This window comes from Zootoca vivipara, chromosome 2 (genome assembly GCF_965207765.1).
Source record: "Zootoca vivipara chromosome 2, rZooViv2.hap1.1, whole genome shotgun sequence".
Classification (NCBI taxonomy): Eukaryota; Metazoa; Chordata; class Lepidosauria; order Squamata; family Lacertidae; genus Zootoca; species Zootoca vivipara.
In genome coordinates, this window is record NC_142584.1 from 62153688 (window position 1) to 62174154 (window position 20467).

Sequence of the window (20467 nt, forward strand, 5' to 3'; positions counted from 1 at the left end):
CCTCTGCTACTGATGCTGCTTTGATCTCCTTGGAGGGAAAAGTTGGCTACAAATGCCTTAAGGTAAATAAATAAAAAACAAATCTACACCAGAGGTGTGGGGTGGAAATCAGCATTTATTTAGAGCAGGCATCCCCAAACTGCGGCCCTCCAGATGTTTCCGCCTACAACTCCCATGATCCCTAGCTAACAGGACCAGTGGTCAGGGATGATGGGAACTGTAGTCCAAAACATCTGGAGGGCCAAAGTTTGGGGATGCCTGATTTAGAGAGAGATGAAAGTCCACAAGTTTTAAAGGGGATGCTATGTGTATTGATAAGGCTATAGAAATTCCCTACCAGAGAGGAATGGCAAGCTAAGCTGTTAGACTATGCTGAAATGGCAAAGCCGACTGGAAAACTCAGAGAACAAGCAGGCAAGAAATTCAAGAAAGAATTGGGAAAGTTTGTAATTTATTTAGGAGACCACTGTAAGCAGATGAAAAGATTAGCAGGATTTTAATCCCACTTGTAATGTAACAAATACTATGGACAGTATGGATAGATATAAAGCATAGACCATGAAATAATATGCAGTTGGAAATGCTGACAATAGAACCCATGGAGGGGATGGGTGGAAGTCTCAAGATTCAGAGAAATCTCATTTTATGGATATGTATTTGGTATTGTAATCAATTTACATTCGTAAAATACAATAAAAATGATTTCAAAAAAGGATAATGATATAGAAATAATATTGATTATTATGATTAATGAACATAGGATTCTACCAAGGTTGGGAAAAAGCTCTTATAGTCTACACCCCTCAGTTTATAGCAGCACCTTACTTGCCCCCCCCCAATCATTACGTTTGCTTTAGCTGAGGTCTCTGCATTGCAGAGGGTTGGACTAGATTACCCTTGGGTCTCTTCCAACTCTAAGATTCCATGTTTCAGCCTTATTTAGAATAAGACATCTGAACTGCATCTCAGATCATCTTCTCTTTGTTCAGATTCATGCCCAAAAATAAACATTCGAACCCTCATTTGAAAAGCATGCTCTTGTGCAGTTCAGCAGAATCCGACACGGTCACTCAATTCAAACTCAATTCAGTTTGTTTAATGACAGGACCTGCTGGCTTTTGAGATAGAGTGATGCAGCTGTGCTTGTTTTACCTCGGAGGGAAGGAATTAAAACTGGTAGCCTACATGGTTCTTGGACTGACAATGGCCCGCCCACCCCTCCGTCCCCATCCAGTACATTTCCACAATTAAAAAAACACACACCACAGGGCTGCCTTTGCTGTAGTGATTCACCTATCAGTACTGCAGCAGTGATTCATCTATCAGTGCTGCAGAAAAGTGATTACACAACAACAGTTTCCATTGCAGAGATGTTGAAAGAATGAGAACCACGGAGCACGGGGAGCCTGCTTGCTGTGTGCTGCGGGTCACATTGCCCCCTTACATAAATTAGCTAAACTCTGACCCTCGTGTCTAACTTTAAATCTGGAAACCTGCAATGAAATCATCCCAGAGTCAGTTGCTAAACAGAGTGGGCTGGAATGCTTTTAGAGCTGGAAGGTTGGCATTCATCACGATCAACCCTTTTCTGGCAGAACCCAACGATCGCAAGATGACAAATATCCTTAGAGTAAGCCATGAATTGCCAGGGCTTCTAAGAACTTATCACACTACCCCACTGTGGAACCCACAGATCTCATCAAGTGTTGCCATGGGCTCCTAATGTATATTTTAGAGTTGGGTGGGGCAAGCTTTGATTACGCAGCACATGCAGAAATAATAGGTACACAAAAAAGCCATGTACATTGTAAGCATATGTATGGACAGATGATCTGGGAGAGGACCTACTTTCATACAAATGTATGATGTGTGGAGATGGGGACTGAGAGCCCACATCTCATTCTCATGCCAAACTCCATGTAGAAGAAGCAATCGATCCTAGGCCAGCCAGAAATGCAAACAGCAGGGAACAGAGTATAAACTGCCACTATTCGTGGTCATAGGTTGAAGAGAAGTTCCCTTCATGTGTTTAGTGAACATATGGAGAAAGGGGGAATCAGGATCACAGCTACTGTCCCAGCTCCTGGCCTCTCCCTTACGCATCTGAAGGCTGTATGCATATTTAAATCCCACCTGCACTAAACATTTAAAGCCGTATCATGGCGCTTTAAAACAGCCATTGCTTCCCCCAAAGAGTTCTGGGAAGTGTAGTTCATTAAGGGTGCTGAGGATCGTTAGGAGACCCCTATTCTCCTCACAGAGCTACGATTCTCAAGAATAGTTCAGCAATCTTAATTGAGGGAATTGCAGCTCTGAGACAAAGAGGGATAGCCTAACAACTCTCGGCCCCCTTAAACTAGCATTCATATGGGGAAGTCACAACGGTTTAAAGCAGAATGATTCCACTTTGAATGTATAGTGCATAGTTCCTCAAACAAAATAAGGAATTCTGCAAGAGGCAGGATCTCTGCAAATACACATTATGTGTAGACATGGTGATGGCTGCCATCTTGGATGCCTTTAAAGGGGGATTAGATGAATTCATGAAGGATAAGACTGACAGCTAGTCCCCTCCCTACCCCCTGCTCACAAAAATGTGTTCAGACCTTCAGACCTTGTTCACTGAACAAGTGAAAATGACTAGAGGCAGGCCCAGTCTTCAAGGGTGAGGTAAAAAAGGAGGGAGGAGGAAGTCATTTGGAAAATGCAATAAGCTTTGTCTCGATACTGTAATGCTTGGTGTTCCAAGACCTCTATCATTCGTGAATATTTTAACAATCTACAGCTTCTGACCGATCAAAATACCTTTTAATGGCATATGCCCTAGTTATTTTGTTAATGCTCACCACTTATGTCTGCATTATCCAATGACTGTACATTCTGTTCTTATAAAGAATTGATTTTTAAAAAAACAAGCATAACGAACACATGCAGCACTTTCCCAGCTTCCATGGCTCACAGGTTCCCCTTTCAGAGGCCAGCTACAGGTTCCCTGAGGGCATGTTGTTGCATAAAATACTTTTTAGTGGGAGCAAGAGAAAGTTTGCCCTGGACTCTGCAGACAATAATATCCTTATCCTTGCCTTAGATCCCTTTGGGATAATAGCAGGGAAGGCTAACCTGTGGTTTTCCTGTATCTTTAAGGCCTTCGCCAAGCCTCCGCCTTGCACAAAATATTTAAGTGCCTTTGCCATTTCCTAGCCAAGCAACATTGTAAGGGGTTGTATGGACCGGGCTAAGGTGGGGGGTGCATTGTTGCTTCTTCACAGCACCCAAATATGTCTTCTTTCAGTTGGGTCTTTGAACCTAGATGATAAGACGGAAGAGGAAGTAGTGAAGAGACCGTTCATTTTGTCCCACTTGGTTGACTGAAAAAGCAGCCTAAAGGCAACCCGGTAGCAAGGTACAGAATCTGCAAGCAGCCTTGAGTCTCGTCAGGGGGAAAAGCACAGTATATAATAAGCAATTAAATCTGAGCCCCACTCTTGCTTTGTGTCAAGTATAATCGAGATCACCACCCAAACAACTCTGCACCTTACCTCTGCAAGCAGCACCATGCTTTGCAGAATCCAACTCTTTTACTTAAGATTGCCACATTGTCTCCTGTCGGGGGCCTTGGTGATGACCAGCCACATGCCAAGAGCGGATGCACAGAATTTAGGACTCTGTCAGTTTGGCAGACTACTGCCAGACTTCTTCAGGCCCATTGACAGTTTATGGGCTATTCTTACATAGCCCTACAGACTTGATCCACAACATGCTCTACTGAAAAGTTATGCCACAGCCAGGCTCAGCAAGATCTAGTGTTTGTTGTGCTTGAGTATTCCACCATAGTTTCACCGGCTGTGCTGGGGAAGTCATCTCTATCTCTGTACTCTCCATCTGTAAAATGGGTCGGTGTCTTCTAAATGCTCGACAGAATGCTGAAAACATGAGGTAAGAGAGGTGATTTGAAGTGAGTTTATAGTCAAGGTCAACTGCGTGTACTTTCAGTTCTTGCTTTCTGCCTCTGACACAGTAAAGTCTTGATTGTGTTAAAACAATCTGAGGTGACTTGGTATCTTGTGTGGATGGTATTGCTTATGCTTAGTGACTTGGAGGCACAAGCAGCAGTTGTACAACTTTGGTGCCCTTCCAAGACATTTTGCTGCTTGAGGTGAAGGACAAGATTCCTTCCCATTTCTAGTGGCTACATTCTGCCATTTCTCATATGTCACTTTGCTAGAGCATCCTGTTTGAAGTACAGCTTCAAGCCAAGGCCTTCCTACAGGGGCATTATATGGGGGGGGGAAGCTCGTGAAAGCCACCTAAAGAAGGGATGGGGTACCTGGGATGTTGCTGGACTACAACTCCCATGGTCCCTGGCCATCAGCTATACTAGCTGAGGCTGATGATAGAGCCCAGCATCACTTGCAGCTGGAAGATCACAGGTACCTCATCCCTATCCTAAAGCTACTGTAGGCAAGAAGATTATAAATATAGATCTAACTTGTAAGTGGAGCTGCACTCTTTCTTCTGCTTGTCACACATGCGACATCGCAACCTTCTGCTTGTATGAAGGTTGCAATATGAAGGGGGGGAAACAGCCTGAGTTTAGGGTCTTGCCACATGTCAAATTAATCAATTACTGTTTCTTCACCTGTCTCCCACCCAACATCTACACCTGAAAAGGATCTAGGAGTCTTGGTAGACCACAAACTTGGCATGAGTCAACAGTGTGATGCAGCAGCTAAAAAAGCCAATGCAATTCTGGGCTGCATCAATAGGAGTATAGCATCTAGATCAAGGGAAGTAACAGTACCACTGTATTCTGCTCTGGTCAGACCTCACCTGGAGTACTGTGTCCAGTTCCTGGGCACCACAGTTCAATAAGGATACTGACAAGCTGGAACGTGTCCAGAGGAGGGCAACCAAAATGGTCAAAGGCTTGGAAACAATGCCTTATGAGGAAGGACTTAGGGAGCTGGGTATGTTTAGCCTGGAGAAGAGAAGGTTAAGGGGGATATGATAGCCATGTTCAAATATATAAAAGGATGTCATATAGAGGAGGGAGAAAGGTTGTTTTCTGCTGCTCCAGAGAAGCGGACACGGAGCAATGGATTCAAGCTACAAGAAAGAAGATTCCACCTAAACATTAGGAAGAACTTCCTGACATTAAGAGCTGTTCGACAGTGGAACTTGCTGCCAAGGAGTGTGGTGGAGTCTCCTTCTATGGAGGTCTTTAAGCAGAGGCTTGACAGCCATCTGTCAGGAATACTTTGATGGTGTTTCCTGCTTGGCAGTGGGTTGGACTGGATGGCCCATGTGGTCTCTTCCAACTCGTATGATTCTATGATGTTCAACTGCTCTGTTTTGTATCCAGGTCTTCTATGTAAATAAAGGTTTGACTGTCTTAAATCATTTGATATGATTGAAGGTGGGTTGCTGGATAGGTGACTGATGCATGGTTCAAAATGGGCACCAAGATTTAATTGCTTAAACGGTGTGTCTGAGAATTATTAAGAACACAAGGGGGTGCACTGAGCACATCCCAGACCAATACTATTTCTCTCCAGTTACCCTGTGTTCCCACATAATTATAGCTTATGCATCTCCATCTCTCCTAAACACCCAGTGAGGAAACAAACATTCTTTTTTTTTAAAAAAAAAGTTATTTTACTACATTACTATTTGCCACCCTGGGCTCCTTTTCAAGGAAGGGCAAGATGGAAATTTAACGAATCAAAATAATATCGTTCACAATCCTTTTCAGACTTCGGAAATCAGGTTTAGGATCACACAAAAACATGGGATTGGTAGAAACCGATTTCTAACCCACTTAAATTTGATGGAGCTTACTCGCAGGTAAAGGATTGCTGCTTAAGGCAGAGAAGACCCCAAAGGTTTGTTTTAAGTTGAGTCTACTGGAAAATATTTGACTGAGGTGGGAGTCTAGCAATCATAATTTTGAACAGAAGAAACATTAAACTAGCCTAAAAAGAAAAGGTTTCAATTTCCCTGAATTTTATTGCATGCTGTTTCTTTGGCAAACCAAAGCAATAATAGAAAGAAATTATGAAGTGAAGATGAATCAAGCAATAAATGTGGCTCTGAAAACAACAGAATGCCATAGTTTGGTGAGTTTCTATTAGGAAACTATTGTCTGTTGTGAAATGCATTAAATTGCTTTAAGAGGTGAGCTGAAAAAAGAGCACTTTCTATCACACAGGCAATATTAACTAAATACATAGGGCAGCCTTATTTTCCTGACCAAGTCTCTAACCGCTACTAGCAAAGCAACAGGCAGAAATTCAACATGCAAAAACCCTCCTAGCACAAAGACAGAGTGGTTGGGAGAGCTGCACCTCTTGAATATCTGCCTGCTGCATGGCTGTCAAAGGCACAGAGTCTCCAGAAGAAAAATGTGATAACCCAAACTGACTCCAACAAACTACACAGCCAGCTTTTCATGCTAGAAGTTTTGCAGAAAGGGTGAGGATTTTACAACTGAATAAAAAAATCACTAATCTGGACCAGCCTTTTCAGGAAAGTCTCTCTCTCTCACACACACACACACACACAAACACTATCTACAGCAGGCATCCCCAAACTGCGGCCCTCCAGATGTTTTGGCCTACAACTCCCATGATCCCTAGCTAAGAGGACCCGTGGTCAGGGATGATGGGAATTGTAGTCCAAAACATCTGGAGGGCCGAAGTTTGGGGATGCCTGATCTACAGTATATGCAAATACCATACAAGAATAAAGGGATTTTGTGACAAACAAGCCATTAAGCAGTTTGGGAGAGTGGTTTAAATGGTTACAGACACAAAAGTGAATCCACTACTATAGCTCATGGCAGAATTAAAGGTTGATTTCAGATCAGTTTCTTATTGTGAAACCAGGAATATAGTTGGGCTTCTACACAAGAAATATAAATCTCTCCATAATAAACTGAATAAATGTTCAACTAATTCCTAAATGAATCCTTGTGACTACTGCCGGTCATGCATATTTTGCTGAGTTTACAAAACATAAATAACATAACATGCTGTTTACAGGCAAGTCCTGACAAGAAATTCATGACCCAAAGTGAGGGCTAGCTTTTATGCTAACCGCTGATTACTGTCACAGAAACAGAAATCTTTGTGCTGTGTTATATAAACACCCCTCAAAACCAAGTGCTAAATTAAAGGATTTAACAGTGAGATCCTAAGCAGGTTTACTCAGAAGCAAGTCATTGTGTTCAATGAGGCTTACTCCCAGGTAAGCATGCATAGACTTACAGCTTTAATCTATATTATCCATAGAGTTATTTGCACCCCACAACATGTTCCCTCCTGAATAAGCCTAAAGAGGAATCTAGGACTGCCTTTGAGGATGGTAAAGTTGAGGTGACCTAGAGCTTGTGGGATTCAAGAGCAGCTGGATCACTTCACTGATTCAGACCTTTACAGAATTGCTGAGGCCCTCACATCATTCTTCATTTGTTAAGAGCCTGTTATAAAACACCAGCTCAGAGTCTGCAATGACTCAAACACGCACAGGTGTTTCATAAAACAGGTGAGCCTAGCACAGTGGAATAAGCTCATCCAGCCTCCACTTGACTTCCTCCCTCCTCTTCAGTTTTATGGTTACCCCCCAAGACAATGTCATGCTAATTCATTAGGTCCAGCTTTCTCTTTCACTGCCTCTTTATACCAGGAGCCTGTTGAATTTCAGCCAACTATTTAAAGAAAGTCTGGGGGTGGAAATCGAGTTTGGGGAGTGGGCATGTAAAGGATGAGGTGAAAGAGGGAGTGTATGTCTTCTCTAGGGAAGGATAGCACTATCGGTAGAGCCTAAGACTCAATCTCAGGGCTGTGGCTTCAAGCCCCACATTAGGCAAAAGATTCCTGCGTGGCAGGGGGTTGGACTAGATGACCCTTGTGGTCCCTTCCAACTCTGCAATTCTATGATCAGGGAAGAAATAGCATTGCCCGCTACACTTTTATTTAGTACAGCAGAGCGTGTACTGGGTTCAAATCCCCACACAGTCTTGGGCAAGTCATACTGCCTAAAAAGGTAAAGTCCAGTCGCGAACGACTCTGTTGCGGTGCTCATCTCATTCTATAGGCCGAGGGAGCCGGCGTTTGTCTGAAGACAGCTTCCGGGTCATGTGGCCAGCATGACTAAGCCGCGTCTGGCAAAACCAGAGCGGCGCACGGAAACGCCGTTTACCTTCCCGCCGGAGCGGTACCTATTTATCTACTTGCACTTTGTTCAGAAAGGACAGCTACAGAAATGACCAGTAACCCTGAACTTGGACTAAGTCCTATCCCATAGGCATAGCCGGGGGGGGGGCAGCAGCCTTCCCCCCCCCCATCAATAAAATTCCATAAAAGTACATAGCAAACTGAGGTTCTGTCCCCCTAACAAAAATCCTGGCTGCTCCCATATCCTACCCTATCTTATTTTTGTGTTCTGTGCCCACAAAGAGGAGCCAAAGGCGACCACATGTTCCCCCACACCCCTGAACAGATACAGCAATTCCGGCAGCACAATTCGCATTGGTCAGCTTTTCAAAGGTCCCACGAGGTGCCCTATAAAAGGGCTGTGCCTGCCATATAAGGCAAAGCCGTGCTTTTTTCTATAAAAAGACAAACCAACAAACTCATTGTATAAGTAATTTTCTGATGTCACCATCGCCACTGGACGCGTTCTTCGCCTTGACACACGTGCAGCATAAAAAGCTGCAAAAGAAGCAAACTTAACTTCCCAAAAGTTAACTTTTAATTTTTTAAAAAAGTATTTTTTTATGCAAAGAGCCGTTTGGGCAGAATGCGGCAAGCATATGTGGCTGTACGCGGAAGGCGGCTCCGTGTCCGCAAAGTCTCTTGCCTGTAACAAGCAGGAAACGAGGAACTCGGCGACAAACTTATCGAGGATTGTCCCTCGCTGCTTACACAATGCGATACGGTGACAAGTTGCATAACCGGCGACGGCTGGGTGTGTATGTGTCTTCAAATGCAAGACTCCCGAAAGAAATCCGTCAAAGCCCCCTGTTAACCTGCCTTGCCCCTCCACCCCCACCAGACCCGTCAGTGTCCCCAGTCCCCAAAAAGGCATCTCTGGGGCATGCAATGCTTACCCAGCGCGACCCCTTTCTGCACGCTCCTCAGCGCTCCCCGGTAGTCTCCGCTTCTCAGCAGCTCCTGCAAGTCGGTCTTCAGCCTGGCCACTTGAGTGCCTTTGTCCAAGCATTTCTCCAACAAGTCACACAGCAGGACGTTGCAGGACACCGTCCGCGAGCCCAGCGGGACTAGCTTCCCCCCACAGAGCCGGCACTTGGAGGGCACGTCTCCTCCGAGGCATCTTCTGCAGAAGGTATGGCCGCACGACACGGTCACTGGGTCCCACAGGGCCCGGTGGCAAGAGGCGCACAGGAAAATCTCCATGGCTCCTGCCACGGAGAGAGAGGGGAGGCAGGCAGGCAGCGGGGCTGGTTAAAGGGTGCCTCCCAGGGTTACGTGCGAAGGGCTATCGCCTCTGAAGAAGAGCGGCATCGAAAAGGGACGGGGATGGAATCGGGGGCGGGGATGGGTGGGTGGGTGGGGAGAGGATTTCCCTTGAAAACCGAGTCTCCCGTGGGAGCAACTTGGCGTGGCGAAGCAGCCTCCTGCAGCAACCGGGGACACTTTCCCAAAAAGGCCCGGAGGTTCACCTTCCTGCTTTATGGGGGCAAGACCACGAGCCGAGTGGCTCGCTCGCTCTTAAAGGCGCAGCGCTCTTCCCCGGAGGTTCCCCACGCACAGCGCGCTCCGGAGAACTTTGCAACGGATCGAGAAGCAGCTGCAGCTGGTGCAATGTAAGCACTTTTCCGCTTTCACTTTGTTTATTGCGGGTCGTCCTCGCACCCTTTTTAATTGCCCCTATTTCATCCCTTTTCACCCAAGAGGTGCCTGCTCAGCCTCGTCGCCCGAGACATAGAAGCTTTCAAATGCATCCAGAAAAGACACCAAAAGAAAAACAGCAGAGGGAGGCGGCGGCGCAGGGGAGAATGACCCTTTGTCCCCACCACGACCGGGGAAAAGTCAAGCTCGCTCGCAGCGCGCCACCCGCCGCTCCTTTGCCGCGTCTGCGCGGAAACTAAGCGAGCAGGTTACTTTTTGGAGAGGTGCCGGCCGGGGCGGAGTGGAGGTTGCTTGTGTAAGTGCGAGCTCCACCCGCCCCCTTCTCTTCAAACTCTTCTGACGGGTCCTGCTGCGATCGTGCCACTTCGCCGACGCGCTGCCCATCCGCTCCCCTTTCCAAGAGGCTGGGAGAGAAGCGAAAAGCATCCGATTTCCTCCCTTGCCTCTGGATTCATGCACGGCGCACCGGCAGCCTCTCCGCGTGCGTCAACTTGGGGCGAGTTAGCAGGAGAAGAGAGGAAGGAGGGGAGAAGCGCGGAGGCAGGATTTTCAAACAGAAAAAGCACGATCGGTCACTTTTCTTTTCCTGCTCCCTCGCTAGATTGCTCCCCCCAACCCCCACCGACCCCTTTGGTTACCTTCTGAACACACACGCGCGCACAAACACGAAAGAACAACAACAACAAAAGGTCCGAATATTACATAAAATGTGGAGTAGCCCCATGTGATGGAGCCGGAGAGCTGCTCCATTGGCTGCCGGCTTCGGCCCGCCCCTGTTGTGAAACAGCCATTGCGGAGCGCGTTTCATAACCTCTGAAATGGGCAGTTCGGAGTTTGGAGGTGGGGGCGGGAAGGGAAGACGAAAGAGAGAGACAACACCCTACTTTTTCAGGGGGCTGCGATGTGTTTTGAAGTCCCCATAGCTCTCATCCCTAACCAGGAGGAGGAAGTGGCGATTGCTTGCGAAGCGCAGTTGATGCATTGCAAGAGGCTAAGTCGCCTGGGTCAGCTCTGCATGTACTCGCAGGCAGCCTTTAGGCAACCTATGACCCTTTAGCTCGGCGTTGCCTCTTCGTCGTTATGCTTCTCCCGGTGAGATGACGCTCCCGGAAAGCATTTGCATGCAGAGTACAAAATGTTCTGGATCTGAAATGATTGCTCATGAAATGAGCAGCGCGAGCAATCCCTAGCAAGTTTTCTCGGAAGGACCAAAGTGCCAGGGAAAGGCGTAGCTGGTAGGTGAGCTGTTCCCTTACTTATAGGGAGCAGGCCCCATGGAAGAACCTGGTGGAAGTGGCCTTTTGGGTGTGGCGTCTGCAACGCAGCAGTAGGGGACAACGGCGGCATAATTTACTGGGGAGTCCATGGGGCAGCCTTCCCCTTGTGACCCAAACAATTTCATAGGGTTGTTCTGAGGAGGCTAAAATGGACATGGAGGAAAGAACACTGCCTCAAATGTTTGCACAAATGGCCAGAGTAGAAATGCACTAAAGAAACATGTGAGGGACGCGGGTAGCGTTGTGGGTTAAACCACAGAGCCTAGGGCTTACCGATCAGAAGGTTGGCAGTTTGAATCCCCGCGACAGGGTGAGCTCCCGTTGCTTGGTCCCTGCTCCTGCCAACCTAGCAGCTCAAAAGCACAAAGTGCAAGTAGATAAATAGGTACCACTCCTGCGGGAAGGTAAACAGAGTTTCCGTGCACTGCTCTGGTTCTCCAGAAGCGGCTTAGTCATGCTGGCCACATGACCCGGAAGCTGTACGCCGGCTCCCTCAGCCAGTAAAGTGAGATGAGCGCCACAACCCCAGAGTAATCCGTGACTGGACCTAATGGTCAGGGGTCCCTTTACCTTTAAATAACATGTATCTGGTGAGCCATCAGGATAATTCAGTTCCCCTGCTGTTTGTCCCCCATCCCAGGAGTGGAATGGCCAATCCATAGGCCTGTTTAGGTCCCCCAGGCCTCCCCATTTGGCCCACCAGACCATTTTGGCCAAGGCACAACCCTGACATCAGGTGTGGGACACGTAAACACAGGGCTGGGCCAAAGGGGGGAGAGAATTGGAAGATTTTTTGAAGCCCCAACGAGCAGATTGAGCTTTAAAGTGCCAATTGCAAGCACCAACGATCAGCTGATTGTAATTGCTTGAAGATGGGTGGCACTAGAGAGTTTCGCTTTGGAAAGAAAGAAAAAATGCTCCAGTTAATGGGGCAGTCAGAGGAAGTTGCTGTAGGCCCTGATGGTCAGTTACGGGGATCTCCTTTGTCAGCTGTTAAAGTTCAGTCCAATGTGATTAGAACATAAGGTGATTGGCAGGTAGGTGGTCCCACTCTCCTGCCAAAGTTGAGAGGGTGAGGAGTATCTACCATCTTGAATTCAGAATGCAATAAAACTGTAATAGTCTCTTAGAGTTTGTTTGTTTTTTAAATAAGAATCTTCGGCTGCATCCATCAAGCTTAAATGTTACGTTTCCATCTCTAAAATGGGCACATGTTTTTTTGGGAAAGTCTTCTACTTTCTTAATTAGTTGATATAATGTCAGGTTTCATTGAACTTTCCTGCTTTCCATTTGGGGTGCAAGTTGTGCTGGTCTGCAGTTGCTGAATGCCATGTGTGGATAGAATCGACTAGTGTCAAGGGACTTGTAAGTACAAGCAATGGATGGATGAGGTGGAAAAGGAGGAATCTGTGTGAATAAGAGCAGTGGCACTACTTACCTGGGTTTGGTTTCCTTTGGAGCAGAGAATACAGGAGACATGATATTTTTGAATATTTGAGTTTCTTTACAAATATGCATGTAGAACATGGATGGAGACAAACTAAACATGCCCAAATCAGCATCTTCACTGCCCCACATCAGATTTTTGCTTACAACTCCAGGCTTGAGTCTCAAGGAGCAATTTCTCTTTTGTTCCTTTTCACAGACACACCCACCTTCATTCAGTTAAGTCAAGGGGCCTCAGGAAATACTCAGAATATCCATGTTCAGATACAGTCGCAACCCTGATTGTGTGACTGAAATCAAAAGGATTTATTATGGGGTTCTTTTAAAAAGTGCAACTGACGAAAGTTTGCTCAGAGCAAAATTCAGGGTGGATAATTCATTCTCGACGGTACCATCTTCCATCATTCTAATTGCTACTGCAGTAGGAGCAGTAGGATTCTTCAAGCTCACTTTAAACTCACTGTGGGGCCATGCGGGTTCCCATGGCTGTGCTGCTGATCTGGAGGAACAGGTCATCACCAAATTTGAAGTGGTTGTGGGTAAGGACAAAGTAGCAGAGTTTGGTAGCAAAGTCCGCTGTGGTTTTATCTGAAATGGTGTTCCTTATGGCTTGTAAACCATCATTGTGTGGGATGTTGGTGTATAGAGATTCCACATCCATAGTGGCTAGTATAATATTGTTAGGAAGATTGTTCAAAGATTGTATTTTCCTCAGAAAATCTGTGGTGTCACGTACGTAGCTGGGAGCACTGATAGCATATGGTTTCAGAACAGAGTCCCTATAGCCGGAAACACCCACTGTAATGGTGCCAATACCTGAGATGATGGAGCGTCCTGGATTTCCTGGTTTGTGTATTTTAGGTAGAAGATAGAAAGTTCCTGGTCCTTCAATCTCCCAGGACATTCTATACAAGATCTCAAAGCAGCTGTTTTATTACAGAAAAAATTCAGGAACAGACTGGAAAGAGAAGTTTCTGAATTGGAACTCATTACCAAGCTTAAAACCATGGAGCCACCTGGGATGAATAAAGACATTGGATTCTTATCTCATTATGCATGATCAAGCTTTCTTTAGCGCCTCAGCCCTTGCTTTTTTTCCCCAGGACCAATTGCAGTCATCAACAGTCGTTAAAGCCATCTACAGGTTTACCACTCCCATCAGTCCATTCCCATCACCCCCACCCTCTGAATATACATAAGGGTCTGGTGGATTCTGTTTCAGTGTATCTGACGAAGTGTGCATGCACACGAAAGCTCATACCAAAATAAAAACTTAGTTGGTCTTTAAGGTGCTACTGAAGGAATTTTTTTATTTTGCTTCGACTCAGACCAACACGGCTACCTACGTGTAACTTTAAACTCATGGTTAAGTTTGTGGCCACATCCTTTGCTGCCCCATACCTGATGATGTCAGATGAGGGGTAGGGGGCATGTTTTGGTGGAAATGGTTTTGTGGGGCAAGTTGATGATCCCAGGTGGGTTTAATTTGGCCCATGGGCCAGAGGATCCTCACCCCATCTAAATTATCGTAATTCATTCTAAAGTTTGCATTTTTATATATAAATTAGAATACTGTATGCAGATTTTATGCAAGTCTGTCTCCTCTTCTGTCCTTGGGTGGGTGGGTGGGGGATGATGTGTAAGTGACCTCCAAGAGGGGGGAGAGATTGAGAGAGAAAGAGTCTGGTTGAAAGTAAAGCACCTCTTGGAATCTGATAACAGATCAACGGCTTTGATGTCGCTTTACAGGAGTCTGTATGCTTCTGGTCTGCTTGTTGCAATGGCATCTTAAGTCCCAGAGTTCTTGCAACAAAATGAAACTAAAGCTGCAGTTCTCAGCGGGACACATACCTGGAAGCAGGGTGGATTTGATTTAAATCAAATTGATTTAAATCACAATTTAAATTACTAGTCAGTAAGACTTGATTTAAATAAAAAAATACTGATTTGGTTATACTATTAGAAATACATAGACAGATCATTATGAAATTATTGTGAGGTTTAATAAGTTAACTGTTTATATTTGGACAATTTTTCTGCTGTACTTTATTGGAAGGAGAAAAATAATCATTTCCTTAATAACAATTAAACAATTTATATAACTAAAAGAATAGCATTATAGCATATGTATCCATGTTTGTTAACTGATGTGGTTAAACAATTTTTTAAAAAGAAAACTTAGACCAGGCATAGGAAAACTCCAGCCCTCCAGATGTTTTGAGACTACAGTTCCTATCATCCCTGACCACTGGTCCTGGAGGGCCGGAGTTTGCCTATGCCTGACTTAGACTGAGTTTTAACACACATGAAAAACTTGAAACAAATCCTTATTTCCTGATGCATTGCCTTTGGACTACGATGCAACTTAAACAGAACACTATCTTTAGAAAGATTTTTTTTCTCCAAAAGCATTTTATTTTAAAAATCCAATTTAAATTTTAAAAAATCCAATTTATTTTTTTTAAATCACTGATTTTTATCCACCATGCCTGGAAGGAAGTCCCATTGAATTCAATAGAGGTAAGCATATGCAGTCCTGGCTTAGAATAAAATACTTGGGATTACATGACACATCAGCCTTGCCCTGTCTGTTTCGCCACTTGTGGGAGTGGAAGCAGGCTTCCATCAAGCCAAAACATGAGGGAATCGTGGGGAATTGTTGATGAGACTCAATCATCTGTGCAAAATCCTCATCTTTCCAAAGCCTGCAGGTGGGTGGACTGCTATTTAGAAGAACTCAATGTAGACAGAGATGCTAACCAGCTCTTAAATTGGGACAAATATGTAATCTGTGGGGTTCTCCTCACCACCATCCCCGTCATGTACTCAAGGCACTGAGTGAATCATACTTGCTTTAATGATTCAGCAATCACAGGGAGTCTGAACACCAGCTTTTGCACACGTTGGGAGGTTGCTACATAACAGGAGCTTTCAAGTTATGTCACAGCGAAGCCTACTATCTCAGCAAGGGGAGAACAAAAGGTTTATGGAGTTCTATGTCCTTCCAAAGCACTTTGGTCAAGCCTAGAGACCCGTGACTCACCCTGTGGCCTTCCCCAACGTGTACCTTCATGTGCATTTAAAAGCCAGGTTCCAATTGTAGAAAAATGAAACCTTTCTGGGAAAGAATGCAATTGATGCACCAATATGGGGGGAACCATGCAGCCTTTTCACAAGACAGAAATGTTTCTACAGATCTGATCGATTTTGGAAAAGGAATTCTTGCAGGTAATGTTGCCCATTAAAAGGTGGGGGGAATCAAGATCTCTGTTGCTAGCAGAAGTGGATTTTGATTGTTTTTCTTTTTAGCATTAGAGCTGTGAGAACTCGCTTCTGGCATGAAAACCATCACCATAGTTTCTAATCATTATGTGCATTGTGCAAGTGCAGGCGACGACCGATTCAGCAAAGATATGACAGTCAGGTCAGGTTGACCTGGCTTGTAGTGCAGCTCTTTATGGCTCATCATGTGGCTTTGGTCACACTCACACCATCCATTTGAAGCACATGACTTCTCCCAAAGAATGCTGGGAATTGTAGTTCACCCCTCACAGAGATGCGATTCTCAGCACTCATAACAAACTATACTCCCCAAGATACTTTGAAGGAAGCCATGCGCTTTCTTTGAGGTCCTCTTTCTCCCTCTCTCTGTCCTTTGGTTCAAACCCTTGCCTCTGACCGTGTGCCTTTTCAATCCCTTGAAATAGCAAAGCATAGATGCGTTTAATTTTGAAGGGAAAAAAATCATCTGTCTGGCTCTCTCCATGTCATACAGAAAATTACTGGCGATCAGTGCTGGACCCTCTTGCTAGGGTCATGGGCTTTCGGATGCCCAAGGATGCCAGCCACTAGAATCTCCCTGATTCTTCTTCCTCATGGGAACTTAGCTTTCTGGCCAGCTGACAAATTTTATACACACTGATTACGATTGCTGCAAACCAAATAGGCCCATGTGCTTCTGTTGCTGCTACTATTAATCATCCCATTTCACAACTAGCTGCAGCTACATGATAGCTATCCAAATGCCAAAACCACAGATATCTTCCCTTCCATAAGGGTGCCCTACCATAACATTCCTCTGAGTGGAACAGAAATCCATTAGAATACAATCACAACATTGCTACCCAGATGTTATTTGAAATGTGTGTGTTTTTTTTAGAGTTTTCGATCATCATGACATGCACGCATAGACGCAAACCAACAATATGGACTTTGTTTTTCAGACAGTGCCTGATGCAGAGACCCTGTAATTATTCCTCTATGCATGAGCTCGCCTGAGTATTTCTTATAATTAAGTAAGATGCTGCTATGGTTGTTGTTCAGATGTTCTGTTCAGGGACTCCTAAAGGAAACCTGTGTGTGATGACATGGTTATATAAATATGAGTGGATGCATGTAAACAAGATATCTCTTAAGTAATCATTACTGGCTCTCTTGCTTTCTCTGCTCCACCCTTTGATGCCTTATATAACAGGCATTTGGTTTATATATACTGATTATTTTCTGCAAGGTTGTGTGTCAAAGGGAGTAATGAAATACATGGGGGCGTTTTTCAGTCCTAGTAAAGGGATTGGCTGGTTGGCTAGAACCCTGGAAAGGGTGTTATATTATACAGCCAGGTTATACAGCAACCAATCACCTACACTTGGCCAATTTAAATACAGTGGTACCTCGGGTTACAAACGCTTCAGGTTACAAACGCTTCAGGTTAAAAACTCCTCTAACCCAGAAATAGTACCTCAGGTTAATAATAATAATAATAATAATAATAATAATAATAATAATAATAATAATTTATTTTTTATACCCCGCCCATCTGGCTGGATTTCCTCAGCCACTCTGGGCGGCTTCCAACAGAAATATTAAAACACACTAATTTCTTAAAGATTAAAAGCTTCCCTAAACAGGGCTGCCTTCAGATGAAGAACTTTGCTTCAGGATGACAACAGAAATCGGGCTCCAGCAGCGCGGCGGCAGCAGGAGGCCCCAAGCGGTACTGCAGGTTAAGAACAGTTTCAGGTTAAGAACGGACCTCCAGAACGAATTAAGTTCTTAACCAGAGGTACCACTGTAGCAAAAAACAGGCTCCTTTGGTAGGTTAAGCTGGGGTTAGCCAGTATGGTGACCTCCTGAGGTTGCTGGACTCCAACTCCCATCATCCATGATCTTGCTGGCTGGGGCTGATGAGAGTCCAACATCATTGGCTACCCCTGACTTGAATAGTTCTGCTGTCCAGACCCCAGAGCCATAGAGCCATTAAGTTGCAAGGGACTTGAAGGTCATCTAGCTCAATCCAATCCCATTGCAGGAAAAAGGGCAGGATATAAATATGATAAATGAATCTACGCCTAAAAGCACAAAGAGCTTCTCTCCAAATTGTCTTTCTACTGTCAACCCACATGACTTAAAAAACAACATTTTCTCTAATTGGGTTTCAAGATAAGAATACAAATATAAAGAAAACCTTGCCTGGGATCCAGTAATTGTTTCTACATGTGCAGATAACCATTAGCATATGCAAAATCTGTGTCCTCTCTTGTCCTCTGTTCTGGGGTTCCCCCCCCCCAACCTGCCAGAGCAGATTTAAGGACTCTGGGGTGGGAGACGTGGGGTGGGTGGGAAAGTCCCATTGCACGATTGGACCATGTTCCGTAATTACTTAACCAGTCCCAGAAGCCTAGCCTGCATGTTTAATGCATTTTTGTTTTCCATTGGGCACTGTGGAGTCATGCTGAAAAAGGCTTGACAAAGCATCCGTTAGATAAGATTTAGAGTATAGATGCAGCAGTTTTGTACCACCAGCTGGTGGCACTGCTACTTCACTTTTATAGAATAAAAAAATCCTTCCAGTAGCACCTTAGAGACCAACTAAGTTTGTCATTGGTATGAGCTTTCGTGTGCATGCACACTTCTTCAGATGCACTGAAACAGAAGTCACCAGACCCTTATATATAGTGAGAGGGCGGGGAGGGGTATTACTCAGAAGGGTGGTGGGAATGGGTGATTGGCTGATAGGTGTGGTAAACCTGTTGACGACTGTTAACGACTGCAATTGGTCTTGCAGGAAAAAGCAAGGGGTGAGATGGCTAAAAATAGCTTTATCATGTATAATGAGATAAGAATCCAATGTCTCTATTCGGACCAGGTCTCTCCATGGTTTTAAGTTTCAGCAACTTCTCTTTCTAGCAGGGGCGTAGCCAGGATCAAAATTGGGGGGGCAAGGGGCGGGGGCAAGGGGTGGGAGGGGAGGGGCCACAGTGGAAATGTGGGCGGGGCCACGTGGCCTGCGCCTCCCAGGTCTTCGGAGGAGGCGGCCCCAGGCTCCCGCTCCCGGCGCGAAGCTCCAGAGTCACGCAGGGAACGCGAGCCTGGGGCTGCCTCCTCCGAAGACCTGGGAGGCGCGGAGGACGCAGCCACAGGCTCGCGTTCCCTGCGCGACTCTGGAGCTTCGCGCCGGGAGCGGGAGCCTGGGGCTGCCACACTGCGCCCCTCAGCCTTTGCTTCTAGGGGGGCAGTTGCCCCCTCCTGCCCCCCTGCCTACACCCATGCTTTCTAGTCTATTTCTGAAATTCTTTTGTAATAAGACAGCTACTTTGAGATCTTGTACAGAATGTCATGGGAGACTGAAGTGTTCCCCTACTGGTTTCACTGTCTTGTGGTTCCTGATGTCAGATTTATGTCCATTTAACCTTTGGCGTAGGGTTTGGCCTGTTTGTCCAATATAGAGAGCTGAAGGGCACTGTTGGCATTTGATGGCATACACAATGTTAGAAGATGAGCAATTAAATAGTCCTGAGATGGTATGTTGGATGTTGTTGGGGCCAGTAATGGTGTTGTCTGGGTGTATGTGGCAGCAAAGTTGGCATCTGGGTTTATTGCAGGCTCTGGTACCAGTGTCCATGTTAAGTCTGGTGGTTGTATTATTGTGGGAGAAGAGTTGTTTAAGATTGGGTGGCTGTCTGTAGGAAATGAAAGGTCTTCCTCCCAGAGTTTGAGAAAGAGAGCTGTCATTGTCTAGGAGAGGTTGTAGATCTCTGATGATGCATTGGACTGTTTTAACTTGGGAGCTGTATGTGATTACTAGTGGTGTTCTGTTATTTTGGAGGGGGGATCTGTCTTGCAGCAAGTTCTCTCTGGGTATCAGTCTGGCTCTGTTGATCTGTTGTTTAACTTCATCAGGTGGATATTTTAGTTCTAAAAAGGTTTGCTGTAGATCTCTTAGGTGAGAGTCTCTGTCTGTAGAGTTGGAACAGATGCAGCTGTAACGTAGGGCCTGGCTATATACAATGGATTGTTTGGTATGTTTGGGATGGTAGCTAGAAGCATGTAGATATGTTTGTCAGTCAGTTGGTTTACAGTATAAGGTGGTGTCTATACGCCCATCCTGTATTTTTATAGTAGTGTCCAAAAAATGTATTTCTTGCATAGATTGGTTCATTGTTAGGTTGATGGTGGGGTGAAATTCATTGAATGTCTGGTGGAAGGTGTCCGGGGTCTGTTGACCATGTGTCCAGATAATAAAAATATTGTCAATGTATCACAGTACAAGAGAGGTTTGAGTGGGTAGGAGTTTAGGAAATGTTGTTCTAAATCTGCCATGAAGATGTTGGCATACTGTGGGGCCATGCGGGTGCCCATTGCTGTGCCGCTGATCTGGAGGAACAGGTGATCACCAAATTTGAAGTGGTTGCGGGTAAGGACAAAATGGCAGAGCTTGGTAGCAAAGTCTGCTGTGATTTTTTCTGAAATTGTGTTCCTTATGGCTTGTAAACCATTGTGTGGGATGTTGGTATACAGAGATTCCACATCCATAGTGGCTGGTGACTTTTATAGAGCTGATTACACCATCCTTCCTGCAACAGGGTATTCCAC

At 45.3% G+C, this 20467-nt stretch overlaps 1 protein-coding gene and 1 long non-coding RNA gene across 3 annotated transcripts in view; one reads left to right on the plus strand and one right to left on the minus strand.

The window, feature by feature from the left end:
• The window catches only part of LOC118080450 (LON peptidase N-terminal domain and RING finger protein 1), a 41437-nt gene extending 31516 nt beyond the window's left edge, over positions 1 to 9921 (minus strand). For both annotated transcript variants that reach the window (XM_035105719.3, XM_035105718.3), the window contains exon 1: positions 9110 to 9921. In XM_035105719.3, coding sequence (XP_034961610.3) covers positions 9110 to 9416 — 307 coding nt within the window. In that variant the 5' untranslated portion in view covers positions 9417 to 9921. The remainder of the gene's footprint in view (positions 1 to 9109) is intronic.
• LOC148686889 (uncharacterized) lies at positions 9609 to 13640 on the plus strand. Its single transcript, XR_015948192.1, has 2 exons — positions 9609 to 9826; positions 9915 to 13640. It is a non-coding gene; the product is annotated as an uncharacterized LOC148686889 (long non-coding RNA).
• Positions 13641 to 20467: the final 6827 nt, after the last annotated feature.